Source organism: Leptodactylus fuscus, chromosome 7 (assembly GCF_031893055.1).
Source record: "Leptodactylus fuscus isolate aLepFus1 chromosome 7, aLepFus1.hap2, whole genome shotgun sequence".
In the NCBI taxonomy this organism is placed as follows: domain Eukaryota; kingdom Metazoa; phylum Chordata; class Amphibia; order Anura; family Leptodactylidae; genus Leptodactylus; species Leptodactylus fuscus.
In genome coordinates this window covers 153,636,979-153,662,668 of record NC_134271.1, presented here as the reverse complement: position 1 = coordinate 153,662,668, position 25,690 = coordinate 153,636,979, and the positions used below count along the sequence as shown (strand labels likewise).

The 25,690-nt window shown below is 44.6% G+C and overlaps 1 protein-coding gene across 1 annotated transcript in view; it reads right to left on the bottom strand.

The window, feature by feature from the left end:
* Nucleotides 1–25,690, bottom strand: part of LOC142214652 (NACHT, LRR and PYD domains-containing protein 12-like) — a 177,028-nt gene that overhangs the window by 21,986 nt on the left and 129,352 nt on the right. Inside the window, exons 11-12 of the mRNA XM_075283592.1 lie at nucleotides 15,253–15,423; nucleotides 10,257–10,427 (exon numbers count right to left, since the gene is read on the bottom strand). Of these exons, the coding sequence (XP_075139693.1) occupies nucleotides 10,257–10,427; nucleotides 15,253–15,423 (342 nt within the window). The remainder of the gene's footprint in view (nucleotides 1–10,256; nucleotides 10,428–15,252; nucleotides 15,424–25,690) is intronic.

Sequence of the window (25,690 nt, the reverse complement as noted above, 5' to 3'; positions counted from 1 at the left end):
CTTCATACAACTACCTAAGGTAGGCATGTATGAGTATGTTTTTGTGTGTGTTGATCTTTTCGCAGGGGAAGGCGTCCGGCCACCAATGCCAAAAGCCATTGCAAGAGCCACTGCAAAGAAACTGATATTGGAGGTTTTCTGTAGGTGTGGATCTGAAGCCATAAAATTTGACAGAGGTATCCGTTTTACAGGAGAGGTAATGCAAAATGTTATGCAAATGTTGGGGGTCACACAAGCATTTCATACATCTTTTCATCCACAAACTAGGGAAAAAGTGGAGAGACTGAATGATACCCTAAAGCTTAAAAAGTCAGAAAGCAAGTGAGAAATTAGGGAAACCCTGCACAGAGTGCTTGCCATTGGGGTCATTTTCTATAGGGTACACGCCAATGGAAAAATAAAGAAATTGTCTCCTATTAAAGGTTTTATTCAGGTCAGCATCAAGGCTAGGCTTGTATTTCCCACAGACACTAGGCTAGGCCTATACACTGTGACAATTTCATCAGTTATGTCCGGAGCCTCCAGAAGAGACTCTCCCTTGTGCATAAACAAGCTTATGATTCTATTCCAGGTTTGATGGTCCTTTCCAAGTCCTCCTTACTACCGCCACTTGAGGGGAAGGCCACTTGGATTCATGCAAGCCACTATAAGCCCTGTAGCAAAAGAATGATCCTGTTTCTGATGATTCTAGTAACCTCGCTCCAAAAAGGGGAGACGACCGACGGGCTGATAACCCAAAATGACACTGTGATGACCATACGGCTTATAAATGATATTTTCTACAATCAGCTTAGATTCATAGAGGAAATAGCTGAACAATTTGATCTAATTTCTTTGATAACAGGGAGGAATAGAGTAGTTTTAGAGAAGTTATTAGTAGAAAAAGGAGGGGTTTGCAAAATTATTGACATTAATGGTTGTACTTTTATCCCGAATAATACAGCCCCTGATGGAAGAGTCACTAGAGCGCTAGAGGGTCTTACATCCCTGTCTGAAGAGGTGGCTGAAAACTCAGGCATTGACAACCCCTTCACTGATTGGCTGCAAACCTGGTTTGGAAAATGGAGTGGCCTAATGTCAAGCCTTTTCGTCTCGGTGGCAGTCGTAGCGGCAATACTTGTTACCTGTGGATACTGCTGAATTTCCTGCAATCAAGGACTTTGTCATAGATTGACTGATACAACTATGTGTTTGGAATCAAAGCCCTGCAATGATGATTAAATGTGAAATGCTATAAGTGAGAATAAGATATGATCCTTCCCATACCTTCAGGGAATTCGGGAAGGCCCGACAATAGCTTCTTGCTATTGAAGTACTTGTGGATGAGGGAGGTCTCATATCTGTTCTCAAAAGGAGGGATTGATAGGGAAATCAATACGTTCATATATATTCCCTATATGTGTATACATTCTGTCAATAACTTAAGCTTGTAACATGCATCTCCAGGTCAGCTTGACCTGTATTTCATATTAATCAGAATATTTGCAGACATAATGCCGCACCCCATAATAAACAGAGTAATAAAGTGGCTGGAATAAAGTGATAAGATGGTTATTAAAATAGTTTAAGATGAGACTAATGGAAAAACCAATGTCAGAATAGACTTTGTTATGCCACGCAGTAAGGTGACTAAAACATACACTACGTAATGTGCACTGAGTTAACCTCGTCATCAGATGTCAGAACAGTTAGAATATTCATGATTAGGGGTGGGATATTCTTGTAATACTCATGTATAGAATCCTAACAGTTAATGATTACTCAATGACACACCCATATACGCCTACCGAATTCATGATTACTCTATAATACACCCTGTATGTACGCCCACTTCTTTGGGTATAAGAAGAGATGATTTGTTCAATAAACTTTATGATTTAGCTCAGATTCATCTTGTTTCTGTGTCATTGCATCACTGACGCTCCGGAGTGTGACGTAATTTGGAATCCATCCAATATACTTAAATGGTCCCATTGAGACCACCCTGACACTGGTGTACCCCGGATAACGTACGTAATGTCATATGTGGTATATACTGATATTAGGGCACATGTATGACACTGGTGTACCCCGGATAACGTACGTAATGTCATATGTGGTATATACTGATATTAGGGCACATGTATGACACTGGTGTACCCCGGATAACGTACGTAATGTCATATGTGGTATATACTGATATTAGGGGACATGTATGACACTGGTGTAACCGGGATAACGTACGTAATGTCATATGTGGTATATACTGATATTAGGGCACATGTATGACACTGGTGTACCCAGGGTAACATACGTAATGTCATATGTGGTATATACTGATATTAGGGCACATGTATGACACTGGTGTACCCCGGATAATGGACGTAATGTCATATGTGGTATATACTGATATTAGGGCACATGTATGACACTGGTGTAACCGGGATAACGGACATAATGTCATATGTGGTATATACTGATATTAGGGCACATGTATGACACTGGTGTACCCGGATAACGGACGTAATGTCATATGTGGTATATACTGATATTAGGGCACATGTATGACACTGGTGTATCCAGGATAACGTACGTAATGTCATATGTGGTATATACTGATATTAGGGCACATGTATGACATGGTGTACCCAGGATAACGTATGTAATGTCATATGTGGTATATACTGATATTAGGGCACATGTATGACATGGTGTACCCGGGATAACGGACGTAATGTCATATGTGGTATATACTGATATTAGGGCACATGTATAACACTGGTGTACCAGGATAACGTATGTAATTTTTTTTTTTTTATGTAGATTGTGAGCCCCACATACACTCACCGGCCACTTTATTAGGTACACCATGCTAGTAATGGGTTGGACCCCCTTTTGCCTTCAGAACTGCCTCAATTCTTCGTGGCATAGATACAACAAGGTGCTGGAAGCATTCCTCAGAGATTTTGGTCCATATTGACATGATGGCGGCATCACACAGTTGCAGTCGCAGATTTGTCGGCTGCACATCCATGATGCGAATCTCCCGTTCCACCACATCCCAAAGATGCTCCTCTATTGGATTGAGATCTGGTGACTGTGGAGGCCATTGGAGTACAGTGAACTCATTGTCATGTTCAAGAAACCAGTCTGAGATGATTCCAGCTTTATGACATGGCATTGCATTATCCTGCTGAAAGTAGCCATCAGATGTTGGGTACATTGTGGTCATAAAGGGATGGACATGGTCAGCAACAATACTCAGGTAGGCTTTGGCGTTGCAATGATGCTCAATTGGTACCAAGGGGCCCAAAGAGTGCCAAGAAAATATTCCCCACACCATGACACCACCACCACCAGCCTGAACCGTTACCGATACAAGGCAGGATGGATCCATGCTTTCACGTTGTTGACGCCAAATTCTGACCCTACCATCCGAATGTTGCAGCAGAAATCGAGACTCATCAGACCAGGAAACGTTTTTCCAATCTTCAATTGTCCAATTTCGATGAGCTTGTGCAAATTGTAGCCTCAGTTTCCTGTTCTTAGCTGAAAGGAGTGGCACCCGGTGTGGTCTTCTGCTGCTGTAGCCCATCTGTAGCCTCAAAGTTGGACGTACTGTGCGGCGTTCAGAGATGCTCTTCTGGCTACCTTGGTTGTAACGGGTGGCTATTTGAGTCACTGTTGCCTTTCTATCAGCTCGAACCAGTCTGGCCATTCTCCTCTGACCTCTGGCATCAACAACGCATTTCCGCCCCCCACAGAACTGCCGCTCACTGGATGTTTTTTCTTTTTCGGACCATTCTCTGTAAACCCTAGAGATGGTTGTGCGTGAAAATCCCAGTAGATCAGCAGTTTCTGAAATACTCAGACCAGCCCTTCTGGCACCAACAACCATGCCACGTTCAAAGGCACTCAAATCACCTTTCTTCCCCATACTGATGCTCGGTTTGAACTGCAGGAGATTGTCTTGATCATGTCTACATGCCTAAATGCACTGAGTTGCCGCCATGTGATTGGCTGATTAGAAATTAAGTGTTAACGAGCAGTTGGACAGGTGTACCTAATAAAGTGGCCGGTGAGTGTAGAGCTCACAATGTACATTTTTTTCCCTATCAGTATGTCTTTTGAAATATGGGATGGAAATCCATGCAAACACGGGGAGAACATACAAACTCCTTGCAGATGGTTTTATGCCCTTGGCGGGATTTGAACACCAGGAGGGCTGCAGTGCTAACCACTGAGCCACCGTGTGGCCCCAACGTACGTAATTTCATATGGGGTATATACTGATATTAGGGCACATGTATGACACTGGTGTAACCGGGATAACGTACGTAATGTCATATGTGGTATATACTGATATTAGGGCACATGTATGACACTGGTGTACCCCGGATAACGTACGTAATGTCATATGTGGTATATACTGATATTAGGACACATGTATGACACTGGTGTACCCCGGATAACGTATGTAATGTCATATGTGGTATATACTGATATTAGGGCACAGCCGGACACAGAAAGGAAGAAGGGTTATTGGGTTTTTGGATGCCATGACACTTTTGCAGAGCTGAAACGCCAGTAAAGTGGAATCCCCTGATATGTGACCTTATTTTGGAAACTACACCCCTGAAGGATTTCTCCAGGGGTACAGAGAGCATTTTTAACCCCCAAGTGTTGCTATAACTTATTATCCATAAATGAATACGCAGTGAGGTGAGAGGTGAAAATGACAATTTTTCCAGGAATCCGTCATTTCAGTGTGTAATATGTTGTGCCCGCCTTGTATCAGAGATGAACGCTCTAAAAGCTGTTGTGCCCGGGATACCCGCTTACCAGTTTTTGGAGTGTGTGTCTCTGCTGACATAAGTCGGGCACAACATATTGGGCACTGAAATGGCGAATCTCTGGAAAAATTTCATTTTTAACTTCTCATTATCAGCTGCAATTTCATTTCTGGAAACTAAATAAATGCAACACTCAAGGGTTAAAAACGCTCGCTACACCACTTTATAAATCCCATCAGTGGGGTATTGTCCAAAATGGGGTGACATGTCTGCGGATTCCACTTTATTGGCAATTCAGGGGCTTTGCAAAAGTGACGTCCAAAAACCAAACTGTGCTCCAAAAACCAAAATAGCGCTCCTTCCCTTCTGTGCCACATATGACATTAAGTCCGTTATCCGGGGTACACCAGTGTCATACATGTCGGCATACACCGCCATTTGGGTACACAGCAGGGCGCAGATGTGAAGGAGCGATATGTGCTTTTGGAGTGCAGATTTGGATTGTTGGTTTTTGGACACCATGTCACATCTGGAGAGACCCTAAAATTGCCCCTACAAAATGGGGTCACTTCTTGGGGAATTCCAGTTTACTGGCACCTCCAGGGCTCTGCCAAAACAACATGGCGCCCAGAGGGTCCCTCTAAATCTGTACCCCAAAAGCTAAAAAGTTCAGTGCTCCTTCCCTTCTGAGCCCTGCTGTGTGCCCAAGCAGCAGTTTATACCCACATATATCATTTTTTGCCCCTCGGGATGGCCCCTTAATAGTTTTAGGAGTGCAGGTCTCTGACAACACAAAGTGGGGGCAACGTACTGGGCACCGAAATGGCAGATTTCTTTCAAAATTTAAATTTTCATTTTGTACATTAATTTTTGGGAAGCATTTTTAGCCTCAAAATGATAATACCCCTTGATACATTCTTTGATGGGTGTAGTTTTTAAAATGGGGTCACTTTTAGGGGGTTTCCATTGTATTGGTACTTTAGGGGCTCAGCAGATGTGACCTGGCACCTGAAAACTATTCCAGCAACATCTGCCCTCCAAAAGCCAAATAGCGCTCTCTCCATTCTGAGCCCCGCCATGTCCCCATACAGCAGATTATGGCCACATATGGGGTATTGCCGTGTTCAGGAGAAATTGTGTAACAAACTGTGGGGGGATTTTTCTCCTACCAGGTGGATTGAGGGGGTCTTTGTGTATTTTAGGTAAGTGATAGAATAAACTTATTGTTGGATCTTTGATATGTAGATACTCCTCTTTTTTAGGCAGAATGTCTTCTGCATGAGCTTTATTAACAAGTAGTAGGTACTTTTATAAATGAGATTGTGCGGGATCCGAATCCAATTTAATAGAATAGTTAGTATCTGCTAAAATTCTATTAGCTTCTTGAATGTAACATTTTTTATTTTGCACAACCACTCCTCCCCCTTTATCTGCATTTCTGATTATTATTATATCTGAATTGTTTTTAAGGGATTTTAAGGCTTTCTTTTCATCATGAGTGAGGTTTGAGGGAACCTCACTATGATTGGTGAGTTTTTTAAAATCATTTGAGACTAGAGAAAAAAACGTCTCAATATTATGACCCTTATGATGCAACGGGTAAAAGGTGGATGGTGGTTTGATTTCAGTGGCGTTTGGATATATAATATCCCCCATTGTTGAAGTTTCAGCAGACTCAATTCTTTCAATCTTTTGATGTTGAGAATCCTGAACTATATGGAAATGTCTATTAAGTGTAAGTTTCCTAATGTATCTATTTAGATCATTGTATCATTGTAAATCATCCACTTTTTGAGTGGGGCAGAAGGATAGTCCTCTAGACAAGAGACTGGTTTCAGCTGATGAAAGTTCATACTTGGATACATTGAAGATCCATGTCCCTAAACTCTGTTCCTTTTGGGACTGGGGCTCAGTGTTTCTTCATCTATTTTGCCTCTCCTTCCTTCTCTGCAGCCTCTAGTTCTTTTTCTAAGGACTTTGTTATAGTGTTCTGTGTCACATTGTGTTGTATTTTTCTTTTGTTGCCCATTGGTGTATAATAATCTATTATCTTGGTTATTTTTGTTTGGAGGGGACCCTCCCTCACATGGTATGTTATTGCTGTGTTTATAAAATGGGGTCATTTATTGGGGTTTTCAATTGTTTTGGTAACTCAAATCTTCTTTGAATGCGCAATGGGCCTGAAATATCTGCAAGCACAATTTGTGTCTTGAAATCCACTTGTTGCTCCCATCTTTTTGGGCCCTACCGTGCGTCCGTACATAGGATTAAGGCCACAAAGTGTACATTTTTGAACACAGGAGAAATGGGGTCATCTATTTTAGGGTGTTTTTATTCATTTTCATGTGTTGTGTGCAAAAAACCTGCCTATAAAATGACACTTTTGTGTAAAAAAAATGAATTTTTTTGTTTGACGCAAATTTTATAAACACTTATGGGGTCAAAGTACTCACTCCTCAATGAATACCTTAAGGGTTGTAGTTTATAAAATGGGGTCATTTATGGGGGTTTTCAATTGCTTTGGTAACTCAAAACTTATTCAAATGTGCAATGGGCCTAAAATATCTGCAAGCCAAATTTGTGTTTTGCAATCCATTTGGTCCTCCCTACCTCTTGGGCCCTCCTGTATGTGCGTACATAGGACTAAGGACACAAAGTGTACATTTTTTAACACGGGAGAAGTGGGGTGATATATTTTGGGGTGTGTTTTTTCATTTTGATGTGTTGTGCGCAAAAAAACTGGCTTTAAAATGACACATATTTGAAGAAAATGAAAATGCAATTTTTTTCATCATTTGTAATAATTCTTGCAAAACTGAATTTCCTGCACTCGAATTTATGCTTCCAAATACTGTGAACTTTTATTTACATCCGACAAAAGACGTTTCGGTCATATACAGACCTTCTTCAGTTTGTCGGTGGAGTATTGTGGAAGGTGGAAGCTTGGAATGTGTCCAGGTCAGATGTATATGTATGTATGTATGTATGTATGTATGTACACTCACCGGCCACTTTATTAGGTACACCTGTCCAACTGCTCGTTAACACTTAATTTCTAATCAGCCAATCACATGGCGGCAACTCAGTGCATTTAGGCATGTAGACATGGTCAAGACAATCTCCTGCAGTTCAAACCGAGCATCAGTATGGGGGGGAAGAAAGGTGATTTGAGTGCCTTTGAACGTGGCATGGTTGTTGGTGCCAGAAGGGCTGGTCTGAGTATTTCAGAAACTGCTGATCTACTGGGATTTTCACGCACAACCATCTCTAGGGTTTACAGAGAATGGTCCGAAAAAGAAAAAACATCCAGTGAGCGGCAGTTCTGTGGGCGGAAATGCGTTGTTGATGCCAGAGGTCAGAGGAGAATGGCCAGACTGGTTTGAGCTGATAGAAAGGCAACAGTGACTCAAATAGCCACCCGTTACAACCAAGGTAGCCAGAAGAGCATCTCTGAACGCCGCACAGTACGTCCAACTTTGAGGCTACAGATGGGCTACAGCAGCAGAAGACCACACCGGGTGCCACTCCTTTCAGCTAAGAACAGGAAACTGAGGCTACAATTTGCACAAGCTCATCGAAATTGGACAATTGAAGATTGGAAACGTTGCCTGGTCTGATGAGTCTCGATTTCTGCTGCGACATTTGGATGGTAGGGTCAGAATTTGGCGTCAACAACATGAAAGCATGGATCCATCCTGCCTTGTATCGGTAACGGTTCAGGCTGGTGGTGGTGGTGTCATGGTGTGGGGAATATTTTCTTGGCACTCTTTGGGCCCCTTGGTACCAATAGAGCATCGTTGCAACGCCAAAGCCTACCTGAGTATTGTTGCTGACCATGTCCATCCCTTTATGACCACAATGTACCCAACATCTGATGGCTACTTTCAGCAGGATAATGCAATGCCATGTCATAAAGCTGGAATCATCTCAGACTGGTTTCTTGAACATGACAATGAGTTCACTGTACTCCAATGGCCTCCACAGTCACCAGATCTCAATCCAATAGAGGAGCATCTTTGGGATGTGGTGGAACGGGAGATTCGCATCATGGATGTGCAGCCGACAAATCTGCGGCAACTGTGTGATGCCATCATGTCAATATGGACCAAAATCTCTGAGGAATGCTTCCAGCACCTTGTTGTATCTATGCCACGAAGAATTGAGGCAGTTCTGAAGGCAAAAGGGGGTCCAACCCGTTACTAGCATGGTGTACCTAATAAAGTGGCCGGTGAGTGTATGTATATTATGGCTATGAGAAGCCTTTTCCTGGCACCGAACGCCTTGACCGAGTGACGGTACACTAAGATTAGAAAGGAATTCTTGCAAAACAATATTTGTTTGATCAAAATGCTCACTGTACCCCTCAAAGATACCTGAAGGGGGCGAGTTTTACAAATTGGGTCATTTCATGGGAGTTTCTGTCATTAGGCCGCCTATTCCTGTCTGCAAACATCGCTTGGTACAGGAAAAAAATCACATACTCCAAATTTCCAAAATTTGCTTATAAACTCGATAAACTTGTAAATTGTCACTCAAATATGCTAAAATTATTTCAAATATGCTTGAAACACAAAAGGAACATTTGGAAGTCTATAACTACTAACTTTTTTGCCCTGTATTATTGTGTATATGTGAGATATCGCAGCTGAAAATGGAAAACCTTGAAACATTTTAAAAATTTTCATCATTTGCGAGTTTTTTAATAAATTTACACAAGTTATATCAGTCTAATTTTACCTTCTCAGTAAAGTACAACATGTCACGAAAAAACAATATCAGAATCGCTTGGATGCCTAATACTGTTACAGAATTATTCACTGATAAAGTCACACAGGGCAAATTTCCAAAATGTGGCTTGGTCATTAAGGTCCAAAACAGGCTGGTCACTAAGGGGTTAAAGAGTGTATGAATGGAGGAGGTGATGGAGTAGCATTTGTGTGCAGCATGTCATCCATGACAGATGGAGGGGCTGGTGGAGGTAAAAAATAGTCTCGTTATCAGCACATCATTGTAGCCAAACCTAGGGCTATGGTCAACCAAGGAACGATCCGGAGAACATGGAGGGGTCGTACCTACACTTATCCTTATGGGGAAGTAGCCTGGATGAGGGTAAAGCGTCCTCCGCCTATATAAGCAGGCTGTGGTAACATGAGGGGAGAGCACTAACTCCACCTTCACACCCGCTCTCACTCCCTTCAGATTAACACGTCACATCTGTCATGTATATTCTGTGTTATTCTAACCTTGTTTACCTTTTGCACTGTAACCTGTGATCTATTTGTATGAATTACACCTTTTACTCTGTTTCATCTACGAGTTGGATTGGACTCCATCTGCTTCTTGGTGTCACCGAAGTGCAGCTCTAGTCTCATCAGTCACGTGGTGTGAGACTATATATAACAGGGTGCAGAGTATATAATAGGATAACATCCCTGTATAACTTGTCCCCACATGTCTCCTCCTGTACACATCTCTTATACTCACTGTAATTCCTGTATCCTGCAGGCTGGACTGGACAGAGCGGCCATCAAGTCACTGAAGTGAGGACCGGACAGAGGGTTACCAGACAGGACAAGTCTCTTCAGGGACTGGTTATTCCTTATTACAGAGGCCAACTGGGTGCAGGAAGTGTCTGGGAGATCATTATCAGCCAAACTGTAAGAATAAGAAGATGAGATGTATCAGCAGCTGTATCACACAGGATAGGATTAGATACACAGCTCAGTATACAGTATCACACAGGATAGGATTAGATACACAGCTCAGTATACAGTATCACACAGGATAGGATTAGATACACAGCTCAGTATACAGTATCACACAGGATAGGATTAGATACACAGCTCAGTATACAGTATCACACGGGATAGGATTAGATACACAGCTCAGTATACAGTATCACACGGGATAGGATTAGATACACAGCTCAGTATACAGTATCACACGGGATAGGATTAGATACACAGCTCAGTATACAGTATCACACAGGATAGGATTAGATACACAGCTCAGTATACAGTATCACACAGGATAGGATTAGATACACAGCTCAGTATACAGTATCACACAGGATAGGATTAGATACACAGCTCAGTATACAGTATCACACAGGACAGGATTAGATACACAGCTCAGTATACAGTATCACACAGGATAGGATTAGATACACAGCTCAGTATACAGTATCACACAGGACAGGATTAGATACACAGCTCAGTATACAGTATCACACAGGATAGGATTAGATACACAGCTCAGTATACAGTATCACACAGGGTAGGATTAGATACACAGCTCAGTATACAGTATCACACAGGATAGGATTAGATACACAGCTCAGTATACAGTATATCACACAGGATAGGATTAGATACACAGCTCAGTATACAGTATCACACAGGATAGGATTAGATACACCGCTCAGTAGAGATGTCACATGTCATTGGAACCCAGGCTGTCCCAATCTCGATTGTCAGGAGAGGTCCAACTTAATTAATCAATTGGGCCCAACATGAATAATGACAAGCACAAGGAGTTCTCTGTGATAATTCTCTTCTGTTTATTGAAGCTGCGCTATAGATAATATAGGGATATAATGGCTTAAGGATGACACAATACATCATATAAGAATATGCAATATAATTGGTCGTGGAATAAGATGGGCAGTTACATGTGACCGCCACGTGTAAACCTCTGATGTCGCCATCTGGAGCACCTGACAATACTGGCTAATTATTGTCAGTAGACCTTGGAATGTGTTACGATAAGGCCGAGTTCTTGTATCTCATTTCCCAAATGAAGGGAGTGAGGTGGACAACCATCTTATCCGAAGACCTAGATAATAATTGTGAGAACTTTCTAAACTATAAAACATTCTAATGTATATACACTGCTCAAAAAATAATGGGACCCTCCAATAACACCTCCTAGATCTGAATGAATGACATTCTTATTGAATACTTTATTCTGTACAAAATTGAATGTGATGACAATAAAATCACACAAAAATCATCAATAGAAATCAAATTTATTTACCAGTGGAGGCCTGGATTTGGAGCTCCCCAAAAATTAAATTTGAAAAACATACTACAGGCTGATCCAACTGTGATGTAATGTCCTTAGAACATGTCAGTATGAGGCTGAGTAGTGTGTGTGGCCTCCACGTGCCTGTATGACCTCCCTACAACACCTGGGCATGCTCCTGATGAGGCTGAGTAGTGTGTGTGGCCTCCACGTGCCTGTATGACCTCCCTACAACACCTGGGCATGCTCCTGATGAGGCTGAGTAGTGTGTGTGGCCTCCACGTGCCTGTATGACCTCCCTACAACACCAGGACATGCTCCTGATGAGGCTGAGTAGTGTGTGTGGTCTCCACGTGCCTGTATGACCTCCCTACAACACCTGGGCATGCTCCTGATGAGGCTGAGTAGTGTGTGTGGCCTCCACGGGCCTGTATGACCTCCCTACAACGCCTGGGCATGCTCCTGATGAGGCCGAGTAGTGTGTGCGGCCTCCACATGCCTGTATGACCGCCCTACACCGCCTGGGCATGCTCCTGATGCGGCCGAGTAGTGTGTGTGGCCTCCACGTGTCTGTATGACCTCCCTACAACACCTGGACATGCTCCTGATGAGGCTAAGTAGTGTGTGTGACCTCGTCGTGTCTGTATGACCTCCCTACAACGCCTGGGCATGCTCCTGATGAGGCCGAGTAGTGTGTGCGGCCTCCACATGCCTGTATGACCTCCCTACAATATCTGGGCATGCTCCTGATGAGGCTAAGTAGTGTGTGTGACCTCGTCGTGTCTGTATGACCTCCCTACAACGCCTGGGCATGCTCCTGATGCGGCCGAGTAGTGTATGTGGCCTCCACGTGTCTGTATGACCTCCCTACAACACCTGGGCATGCTCCTGATGAGGCTGAGTAGTGTGTGTGGCCTCCACGTGCCTGTATGACCTCCCTACAACACCTGGGCATGCTCCTGATGAGGCTGAGTAGTGTGTGTGGCCTCCACGTGTCTGTATGACCTCCCTACAACACCTGGACATGCTCCTGATGAGGCCGAGTAGTGTGTGTGGCCTCCACGTGTCTGTATGACCTCCCTACAACACCTGGACATGCTCCTGATGAGGCCGAGTAGTGTGTGTGGCCTCCACGTGCCTGTACGACCTCCCTACAATATCTGGGCATGCTCCTGATGAGGTTGTGGATGGTCTCCTGAGGGATCTCCTCCCAGACCTGGACTAAAGCATCTGCCAACTCCTGGACAGTCTGTGGTGCAATGTGACATTGGTGGATGGAACGAGACATGATGTCCCAGATGTGCTCAATCGGATTCAGGTCTGGGGAACGGGCGGGCCAGTCCATAGCTTCAATGCCTCCATCTTGCAGGAACTGCTGACACTCCAGCCACATGAGGTCTGGCATGGTCCTGCATTAGGAGGAACCCAGGGCCAACCGCACCAGCATATGGTCTCACAAGGGGTCTGAGGATCTCCTCTCAGTACCTAATGGCAGTCAGGTTACCTCTGGCGAGCACATGGAGGGCTGTGCGGCCCCACACCTTTACTGACCCACTGCTGGTCATGCTGAAGGGTGTTGCAGGCAGCAGATCGCTCTCCACGGTGTTTCCAGACTCTGTCACGTCTGTCACATGTGCTCAGTGTGAACCTGCTTTTATCTGTGAAGAGCCCAGGGCGCCAGTGGCTAAGTTGCCAATCCTGGTGTTCTATGGCAAATGCCAAGTGTCCTGCACGGTGTTGGGCTGTGAGCACAACCCCCATCTGTGGACATTGGGCCCTCATACCATCCTCATGGAGTCAGTGTCTAACCGTTTGTGCAGACACATGCACATTTGTAGCCTGCTGAAGGTCATTTTGCAGGGCTCTGGCAGTGCTCCTCCTGTTCCTCCTTGCACAAAGGCAGAGGTAGCGGTCCTGCTGCTGGGTTGTTGCCCTCCTACTGCCCCCTCCATGTCGCCTGGTGTACTGGCCTGTCTCCTGGTAGCGCCTCCAGCCTCTGGACACTACGCTGACAGACATAGCAAACCTTTTTGCCACAGCTCGCATTGATGTGCCATCCTGGATGAGCTGCACTACCTGAGCCCCTTGTGTGGGGTGCCGAGGTGTTGAAGGGAGGTGATACAGGCACGTGGAGGCCACACACACTACTCAGCCTCATGAGGAGCATACCCAGGTGTTGTAGGGAGGTCATACAGGCACGTGGAGGCCACACACACTACTCAGCCTCATCAGGAGCATGCCCAGACATTGTAGGGAGGTCATACAGGCTCGTGGAGGCCACACACACTACTCAGCCTCATCAGGAGCATGCCCAGGTGTTGTAGGGAGGTCATACAGGCACGTGGAGGCCACACACACTACTCAGCCTCATAATGACAAGTTTTAAGGACATTACATCACAGTTGGATCAGCCTGTAGTGTGTTTTTCCAATTTAATTTGGGGGGGGGGGGGGGGGCTCCAAATCCAGGCCTCCATTGGTTAATAAGTCTGATTTCCATTGGTGATTTTTGTGTGATTTTGTTGTCATCACATTCAACTTTGTACAGAAAAAATATTCAATGAGAAGATTTCATTCATTCAGATCTAGGAGGTGATATTGGAGGGTCCCTTAATTTTTTTGAGCAGTGTATATTCTACTGAAAACACTACATATTCTCCATAAAAGTGGTAGATACAATTTTATTGATTTGCAAGCCATTTTCTAATATCTTTCTATAACTCACATATAAAGGTGCAGCCAGCAGTTTATCTCATAGACATAACAATGGTGCGGAGGAACATAAAATAGTATAACATCCTTCTGGCAGCGAATCAACTGATCCCACTAAAATGGCTTAGCACTGACCCCCCCAAGAAGTTTGAATGGATTGCTAAAGTTAATGTGGTTTCTAGGTTTGAGGAACTCTCCAGCTGGAAGACCAGGACACATGATAAGTACCTAAAGACATGGTCTGCTTGGAAGACTCTGAGTCTGGGAGGTGGCGACTGACCCCCCCCCCCCCCCCCCCCCCCACACACACACCTTCTTTTTGCTTCATTTCTTATACTCCCCCCCCCCCTTTTTCTTTTTTCTCCCCCTTCTGCAAAATCTTCGCCTTTTCTCCTTCTCCCCACCTTTCTAGGTTAGCTATATTCCCTCCTTACATCTTTTTGTGATACAACGTTCTACATGGGCACACAGATTTTATGTTTTTTTATCCTATGTGCTATGCTAAATCTTGACCCTTATTTGCTCTCTCCAAGCGGTCACCTTTTGTAGCCGTTTGCTTGCTGATACCTGATTGTTGTTTTCAGCCCTTGCATTGTAAATGTGTGCATATTATTCATTTCTCTTTGTTCTGTAAATTTGTACTACGCTTAATAAAAATATTATTAAAAAAAAATAAAAAAATAGTATAACATCCCTGTATAACTTGTCCCCACATGTCTCCTCCTGTACACATCTCTTATACTCACTCTAATTCCTCTATCCTGCAGGCTGGACTGGACAGAGCGGCCATCAAGTCACTGAAGTGAGGACCAGACAGACGGTTACCAGACAGGCCAAGTCTCTTCAGGGACTGGTTATTCCTTATTACAGAGGCCAACTGGGTGCAGCAAGTGTCTGGGAGATTATTACTAGCCAACCTGTAAGAATAAGAAGGGGAGATGTATCAGCAGCTGTATCACACAGGATAGGATTAGATACACAGCTCAGTATACAGTATCACACAGGATAGGATTAGATACACAGCTCAGTATACAGTATCACACAGGATAGGATTAGATACACAGCTCAGTATGCAGTATCACACAGGATAGGATTAGATACACAGCTCAGTATACAGTATCACACAGGATAGGATTAGATACAGCTCAGTATACAGTATCACACGGGATAGGATTAGATACACAGCTCAGTATACAGTATCACACAGGATAGGATTAGATACACAGCTCAGTATACAGTATCACACAGGATAGGATTAGATACACAGCTCAGTATACAGTATCACACAGGATAGGATTAGATACACAGCTCAGTATACAGTATCACACAGGATAGGATTAGATACACAGCTCAGTATACAGTATCACACAGGATAGGATTAGATACACAGCTCAGTATACAGTATCACACAGGATAGGATTAGATACACAGCTCAGTATACAGTATCACACAGGATAGGATGAGATACACAGCTCAGTATACAGTATCACACAGGACAGGATTAGATACACAGCTCAGTACACAGTATCACACAGGATAGGATTAGATACACAGCTCAGTATACAGTATCACACAGGACAGAATTAGATACACAGCTCAGTATACAGTATCACACAGGATAGGATTAGATACACAGCTCAGTATACAGTATCACACAGGATAGGATTAGATACACAGCTCAGTATACAGTATCACACAGGATAGGATTAGATACACAGCTCAGTATACAGTATCACACAGGATAGGATGAGATACACAGCTCAGTATACAGTATCACACAGGACAGGATTAGATACACAGCTCAGTACACAGTATCACACAGGATAGGATTAGATACACAGCTCAGTATACAGTATCACACAGGACAGAATTAGATACACAGCTCAGTATACAGTATCACACAGGATAGGATTAGATACACAGCTCAGTATACAGTATCACACAGGATAGGATTAGATACACAGCTCAGTATACAGTATCACACAGGATAGGATTAGATACAGCTCAGTATACAGTATCACACAGGATAGGATTAGATACACAGCTCAGTATACAGTATCACACAGGATAGGATTAGATACACAGCTCAGTATACAGTATCACACAGGATAGGATTAGATACACAGCTCAGTATACAGTATCACACAGGATAGGATTAGATACACAGCTCAGTATACAGTATCACACAGGATAGGATTAGATACACAGCTCAGTATACTGTATCACACAGGATAGGATTAGATACAGCTCAGTATACAGTATCACACAGGATAGGATTAGATACACAGCTCAGTATACAGTATCACACAGGATAGGATTAGATACACAGCTCAGTATACAGTATCACACAGGATAGGATGAGATACACAGCTCAGTATACAGTATCACACAGGACAGGATTAGATACACAGCTCAGTACACAGTATCACACAGGATAGGATTAGATACACAGCTCAGTATACAGTATCACACAGGACAGAATTAGATACACAGCTCAGTATACAGTATCACACAGGATAGGATTAGATACACAGCTCAGTATACAGTATCACACAGGATAGGATTAGATACACAGCTCAGTATACAGTATCACACAGGATAGGATTAGATACAGCTCAGTATACAGTATCACACAGGATAGGATTAGATACACAGCTCAGTATACAGTATCACACAGGATAGGATTAGATACACAGCTCAGTATACAGTATCACACAGGATAGGATTAGATACACAGCTCAGTATACAGTATCACACAGGATAGGATTAGATACACAGCTCAGTATACAGTGTCACACAGTATAGGATTAGATACACAGCTCAGTATACAGTATCACACAGGATAGGATTAGATACACAGCTCAGTATACAGTATCACACAGGATAGGATTAGATACACAGCTCAGTATACAGTATCACACAGGATAGGATTAGATACAGCTCAGTATACAGTATCACACAGGATAGGATTAGATACACAGCTCAGTATACAGTATCACACAGGATAGGATTAGATACACAGCTCAGTATACAGTATCACACAGGATAGGATTAGATACGCGGCTCAGTATACAGTATCACAGAGGATAGGATTAGATACACGGCTCAGTATACAGTATCACACAGGATAGGATTAGATACAGCTCAGTATACAGTATCACACAGGATAGGATTAGATACACAGCGCAGTATACAGTATCACACAGGATAGGATTAGATACACAGCTCAGTATACAGTATCACACAGGATAGGATTAGATACACAGCTCAGTATACAGTATCACACAGGATAGGATTAGATACACAGCTCAGTATACAGTATCACACAGGATAGGATTAGATACGCGGCTCAGTATACAGTATCACAGAGGATAGGATTAGATACACGGCTCAGTATACAGTATCACACAGGATAGGATTAGATACACAGCTCAGTATACAGTATCACACAGGACAGGATTAGATACACAGCTCAGTATACAGTATCACACAGGACAGGATTAGATACACAGCTCAGTATACAGTATCACACAGGATAGGATTAGATACACGGCTCAGTATACAGTATCACACAGGATAGGATTAGATACGCGGCTCAGTATACAGTATCACACAGGATAGGATTAGATACGCGGCTCAGTATACAGTATCACACAGGACAGGATTAGATACACAGCTCAGTATACAGTATCACACAGGATAGGAATAGATACACAGCTCAGTATACAGTATCACACAGGATAGGATTAGATACACAGCTCAGTATACAGTATCACACAGGATAGGATTAGATACACAGCTCAGTATACAGTATCACACAGGATAGGATTAGATACACAGCTCAGTATACAGTATCACACAGGACAGGATTAGATACACAGCTCAGTATACAGTATCACACAGGATAGGATTAGATACACAGCTCAGTATACAGTATCACACAGGATAGGATTAGATACACAGCTCAGTATACAGTATCACACAGGACAGGATTAGATACACAGCTCAGTATACAGTATCACACAGGATAGGATTAGATACAGCTCAGTATACAGTATCACACAGGATAGGATTAGATACACAGCTCAGTATACAGTATCACACAGGATAGGATTAGATACACAGCTCAGTATACAGTATCACACAAGATAGGATTAGATACACAGCTCAGTATACAGTATCACACAGGATAGGATTAGATACACGGCTCAGTATACAGTATCACACAGGATAGGATTAGATACACAGCTCAGTATACAGTATCACACAGGATAGGATTAGATACGCGGCTCAGTATACAGTATCACACAGGACAGGATTAGATACACAGCTCAGTATACAGTATCACACAGGATAGGAATAGATACACAGCTCAGTATACAGTATCACACAGGATAGGATTAGATACACAGCTCAGTATACAGTATCACACAGGATAGGATTAGATACACAGCTCAGTATACAGTATCACACAGGATAGGATTAGATACAGCTCAGTATACAGCATCACACAGGATAGGATTAGATACACAGCTCAGTATACAGAATCACACAGGATAGGATTAGATACAAAGCTCAGTATACAGTATCACACAGGATAGGATTAGATACACAGCTCAGTATACAGTATCACACAGGATAGGATTAGATACACAGCTCAGTATACAGTATCACACAGGATAGGATTAGATACGCGGCTCAGTATACAGTATCACACAGGATAGGATTAGATACACAGCTCAGTATACAGTATCACACAGGATAGGATTAGATACAGCTCAGTATACAGTATCACACAGGATAGGATTAGATACACAGCTCAGTATACAGTATCACACAGGATAGGATTAGATACACAGCTCAGTATACAGTATCACACAGGATAGGATTAGATACACAGCTCAGTATACAGTATCACACAGGATAGGATTAGATACACAGCTCAGTATACTGTATCACACAGGATAGGATTAGATACACAGCTCAGTATACAGTATCACACAGGATAGGATTAGATACACAGCTCAGTATACAGTATCACACAGGACAGGATTAGATACACAGCTCAGTATACAGTATCACACAGGATATGATTAGATACACAGCTCAGTATACAGTATCACACAGGACAGGATTAGATACACAGCTTAGTATACAGTATCACACAGGATAGGATTAGATACGCGGCTCAGTATACAGTATCACACAGGATAGGATTAGATACAGCTCAGTATACAGTATCACACAGGACAGGATTAGATACACAGCTCAGTATACAGTATCACACAGGAGAGGATTAGATACACAGCTCAGTATACAGTATCACACAGGATAGGATTAGATACACAGCTCAGTATACAGTATCATACAGGATAGGATTAGATACACAGCTCAGTATACAATATCACACAGGACAGGATTAGATACACGGCTCAGTATACAGTATCACACAGGATAGGATTAGATACGCGGCTCAGTATACAGTATCACACAGGATAGGATTAGATACACAGCTCAGTATACAGTATCACACAAGATAGGATTAGATACACAGCTCAGTATACAGTGTCACACAGGATAGGATTAGATACACAGCTCAGTATACAGTATCACACAGGACAGGATTAGATACACAGCTCAGTATACAGTATCACACAGGATAGGATTAGATACACAGCTCAGTATACAGTATCACACAGGATAGGATTAGATACACAGCTCAGTATACAGTATCACACAGGATAGGATTAGATACACAGCTCAGTATACAGTATCACACGGGATAGGATTAGATACACAGCTCAGTATACAGTATCACACGGGATAGGATTAGATACACAGCTCAGTATACAGTATCACAGGGGATAGGATTAGATACACAGGTCAGTATACAGTATCACACGGGATAGGATTAGATACACAGCTCAGTATACAGTATCACACAGGATAGGATTAGATACACAGATCAGTATACAGTATCACACATAAGAGGATTAGATACACAGCTCTGTATACAGTATCACACAGGATAGGATTAGATACAGCTCAGTATACAGTATCACACAGGATAGGATTAGATACAAAGCTCAGTATACAGTATCACACAGGATAGGATTAGATACAGCTCAGTATACAGCATCACACAGGATAGGATTAGATACACAGCTCAGTATACAGTATCACACAGGAGAGGATTAGATACACGGCTCAGTATACAGTATCACACGGGATAGGATTAGATACATAGCTCACGTGATCACACAGCTTTACGCTGGGTTCACACTAGCGCCCGGAGTCCGTTCTTAGCTTTCCGTCTTCTGCATGTAGAAGACAGAAAGTTGTCAGACCGGGTCTGGCCGTGTGCGCCGGTGAGCATTTTATGCTCTACGCCGCAAACTGTTTTTTAAACCGGACACAGATACTGCATGTCGTTTGGAGTCGTGTGCAGGCTGACTCAATGGACGGAATTGCGTGAAAATTTGTATGTGTGCTAATCAAGGCATGGGGGGGGCGGAGCCTAACCGTCAACACAGATGGACGTCTGAGCCTGCAGCTCCGTCTGTGAATCGGCCTTACCCACTCTAAACTTAACGAACAGCAGCACAAATGGGGAAGAACGGGCGAGACAAGAGCCAGGAGACCCCCGGTACACCCATCGGGAGGAATCAGCAGGGGGAAATGCACAAATTCTTCAAGAAGAAGCCGGCCCGGTCCCCGGCCTTGGCGCGCAAGATGGCGCAGGGGGAAGTGCAGGAGGAGTACACTGCCGAGGACTCGGATATGGAAAGCGTGACCAGCGCGGACAGGTCAGATACCAACTCTTCGGCTCTAGTTACTAAGTCCTTTATGCGCAAACTACTCTCGCATACGGTAGCCCCGATTATGTCGGAATTAGCAGCCCTCAGGGAAGACATGCAAAGCCTGGGGGGCAGAGTGTCGTCAGTGGAGTCGGCCTACTCGGCTCTCGCCACTCACTCCACTACTGTAGAACAGCATGTCGTGTTGCATCATGCCCATATTAATAGAGCAAGTGATATGTTAGAGGATTTGGAAAATCGAAACAGACGCAGAAACATACGTCTGAAGGGTCTGCCCGAATCCTACCCCCCGGAGGATTTGAGAGACATCATGGCGTCTATCTTTACATCTCTCCTGGGCCAGGAGAGGGCTGGGGCTATCCAAATTGAAAGAGTACACCGTGCTGTGCGGCCTAAACCCGCAACCACAGACCCGCCCAGAGATATTATATGCGGACTCTTGAATTCAGTGGACACTGTGGAGATCCTGACCGCGGCCAGGGCAAAGAGGCCAGTTCATTATGAACAATCAGAGGTACAACTTTATCAGGACTTGGCTCCGGTAACCCTATCTAAGCGGCGCATGCTGCGCCCGCTGCTAGAGGCATTAAAGGAGAAAGGCCTACAATACATGTGGTTGTTTCCATTTGGGCTGGCAGTCCTGAAACAGGGCCGCAGAATTGTGATACGCTCGCCTGCAGACCTCGAAGCCGCGTGGCCCCTGTTGGGCATCCAGCCTATCCCCATTCCCTCCTGGCAGGCTCTCAATATGGACATAACTGCTTGGCCTTCGCTTCCCAGCATCACCGGGCCGGATCGCCCGTATAAGCCAAAGTCTCCTAAGGCAAGGAAGACACTTGTCCCCTGAACCCTGGATTTTCAGGATCCTATACGACTTCACCCAGACCCTGGACTTCTTTTTTGGCACATCTTCGCAGTTTTTTGAACTTGCGTTTTGGCCCCATACCCAGAGCGCCTCAGTATTGCTTATTGTCACGGAGCAAAGGTATACGTCTTACTCCGGAGGATATCTTGAATCAACACGGACGCAAGAGGTCAGGAGACAACAGCAATTTATTGTAATCCACAAAGTTAGTAGCCGGTGGCGGTCACATCAACCGTAATAACAATAAGTCCACAGAAGTCACAATCCAATGATAGCTTTGGTTCCTTGGTCCTGTAACAAAATCCTGGCTCTCTACAGAGCTGTGCACAGGCCGGCTAACACATACTAACTGCTAGCTACATCTATATACTAAACTGTTACACCTATATCTGTGGGTGGGAAGGGCTGAGTCACAGATCCTTCCCCCCTCACCTATACCAAGGAGAGCAGACTCCCTGTCTACTATGGACAATGCACCGTCCAACATCTTCTTGGAGACACCGATCAGATTATCTCCACCCATTGTCCTCACTAGTTAGAGGGATTTGCATACAATGTGCTAACACACTAGACCCTAATCAGCCAACTACACACTGATGTTTACAACAGGTTAGAGAATACATTCCACATGAAATATATATTACACATTGCCTATTGCCGGACTCTAACCATCCCGTGACAACCCCTCCCCCTCTCAAAACATGTTCATGACACAATTGGCCTACACAGGTAAATTGGGGAATGCACATCAGTCTCTATAGCTCATATGTCCTCCTGCCGGGATAACCCATCTGCGTTCTGGTGTTGGTTCCCTCGGCGGTACTGAATGGTAAAGTTGTAGGGTTGAAGGGCTGGCATCTGGCAGAAAATCCGGTCGATCCATGTTGGCGTCTCTCTGAGCTTGGCTTCGGGTCACTGCTCCCACAAAGTGGCACTGTAGATTTCCAACATCGTTGCCTAACAGAACATCGGCCGGCAGCCCGCTCATCACACCAATTGTGCATCGTTTTGGTCCATAACCATAGTCGAGTTCCACGGTAGCTTTAGGAATACGTCTTTGAGTACCCCCTGCCAACTTGATAGAAATGCCAGGGCCCTCCTCTAGGGCCTCGGGTCGCACAACTCGGGGGTCCGCTACCGTTAGGAAAGCTCCCGAGTCCCGGAATCCAACAACTGTTCGGCCATCCAGTAGGACCTCCTGCAAGTGCTTCCGCTGAAGGTTTGCGGGATGTGTGGCGGAAGGCTGAATCCCATAGACCCCTGGAGGTGGAACAGATGGGTCATTCATGGAGTCATCTGGAAATGGGGCCAAACTTTCTGTCCTAGGGGTGGTTTCCAGGTAGTGAATAGGCCGAGATGCCACGGTGGCCCGTGCCCCCATGTTAACAGGGCAACTAGCTTGCAAATGTCCAGGCCGCCCGCACCCAAAACATCTGCGCTCTAGCATTCTTCCAGTAGGTCGTTGTCTAGGGACAGGGTTGTTCATAGCTGGAGGCCGATGGGCTGGGGCAGGGGTAGAGGGGGAATTGTAATCCTGAGGCCGGGCACGAAAGGTGGGTGGCTGGCTGAAGGGTGTCTGGCGGACTGTGGTAGTTTTCCGCTCCTCTGCAAACAACCTCTTCCACTGCGGCTTGATGGTCAGGCCCTCATCTGCAAGAGAAGCAGCTTGCTCCACTGTGGCTGGGTTCCGTTCCAGCACCCACTCACGGATCTCAGCGGGGCACTGGGAAAAGAACTGTTCCTTAAGTATGACTTGGAGGATCTTATCGACTGTGACAGCCTCCTCTCCTTCTAGCCAGCGCTTGCATGCTTGCTTCAACTTGTGGGCGAACATGTGGAAGGAGCTTCCCCCATTGTAAGACAAAGAGCGGAACTGAACTCGGTAGGTCTCTGGAGTGACTGCATAATACTTCTGCACCGCTCTTTTAATGGCCTCATAGTCCCGCTGATCACTAGGGTCCATGGCTCTGAGAGCTTCCGCAGCCCCATCTCGTAGGTGCCCCACCAGATACCGGACCCAATCCTTCTCTGGGACTTCCATCAGGCGGCACTGGTGTTCGAAGTCCTGAAAATATCCATCAACATCCCCAGCCGCTTCATCAAAGGTCTTGAAGTGTTTATGGGAGACATATGGTGGTTCTCTCACTGTTGGGCTGGGGGTCGACGTTTGATTATAATTCCGCGCAGTTATCTCAGCCATTCGCATTTCATGCGCCATTCTTTCCTTTTCATGCGCCATTCTCTGTTCCTCCTTCTCCGTTTCCTGAGCCCTCTGTAACGCTCTACTCCTTTGCTCTGCAGTTGCTTCTAGCCCCAGCACTGCCAATTCCTCCTCATACAAAACAACCCATCTGCTCTTTTGGGTCTGTACCTGCCACTCCCGTATCTCTACTGTCTCCTGGGGGCAGCTCTCCTCATGGTCGCTTTGCAGGGTCATCTCCTCCAGTGCCTCGATCAGTTGCTCTTTCGTTCTTCCCTGGTAACTCAGGTTTAGTTCCCGGGCCCTTACTTGTAGACTTGCCATAGTCCAGTTCCTGTATTCTGAGGTTGTGGCTCCATTAATCGCTGGGCTGCTGTAGTCCATCTCGCTGTCCGCTGTTGATCCCACCGCTGCCAACCAGTTGTCACGGAGCAAAGGTATACGTCTTACTCCGGAGGATATCTTGAATCAACACGGACGCAAGAGGTCAGGAGACAACAGCAATTTATTGTAATCCACAAAGTTAGTAGCCGGTGGCGGTCACATCAACCGTAATAACAATAAGTCCACAGAAGTCACAATCCAATGATAGCTTTGGTTCCTTGGTCCTGTAACAAAATCCTGGCTCTCTACAGAGCTGTGCACAGGCCGGCTAACACATACTAACTGCTAGCTACATCTATATACTAAGACTGTTACACCTATATCTGTGGGTGGGAAGGGCTGAGTCACAGATCCTTCCCCCCTCACCTATACCAAGGAGAGCAGACTCCCTGTCTACTATGGACAATGCACCGTCCAACATCTTCTTGGAGACACTGATCAGATTATCTCCACCTATTGTCCTCACTAGTTAGAGGGATTTGCATACAATGTGCTAACACACTAGACCCCAATCAGCCAACTACACACTGATGTTTACAACAGGTTAGAGAATACATTCCACATGAAATATATATTACACATTGCCTATTGCCGGACTCTAACCATCCCGTGACACTTATATTTATGGTTTTCTTTATTCACATGCTACGCCGGGTCTTAAGTCATGTTTCACATACTGGCAGTGTTGGTGGCAGATTGCATGAGGCAATCTGATTTGTACTAGTTCTTTGGCATTTTTATTGCTTAGTGTTATTGTATCCTTGGGGGGGGCTCCTGCCCGTGGCCCTGGGGTACCGAGGATGGGCCCCGCGGCCCCGGGTGGCCGCCCTTTCCCAGACCCTGCATTGCACACATGCAGCGGTTCAACCTGTCCAGCTTATATGGGCTGTGTGGGTATGTCTCGCGGGGCGTCTCAA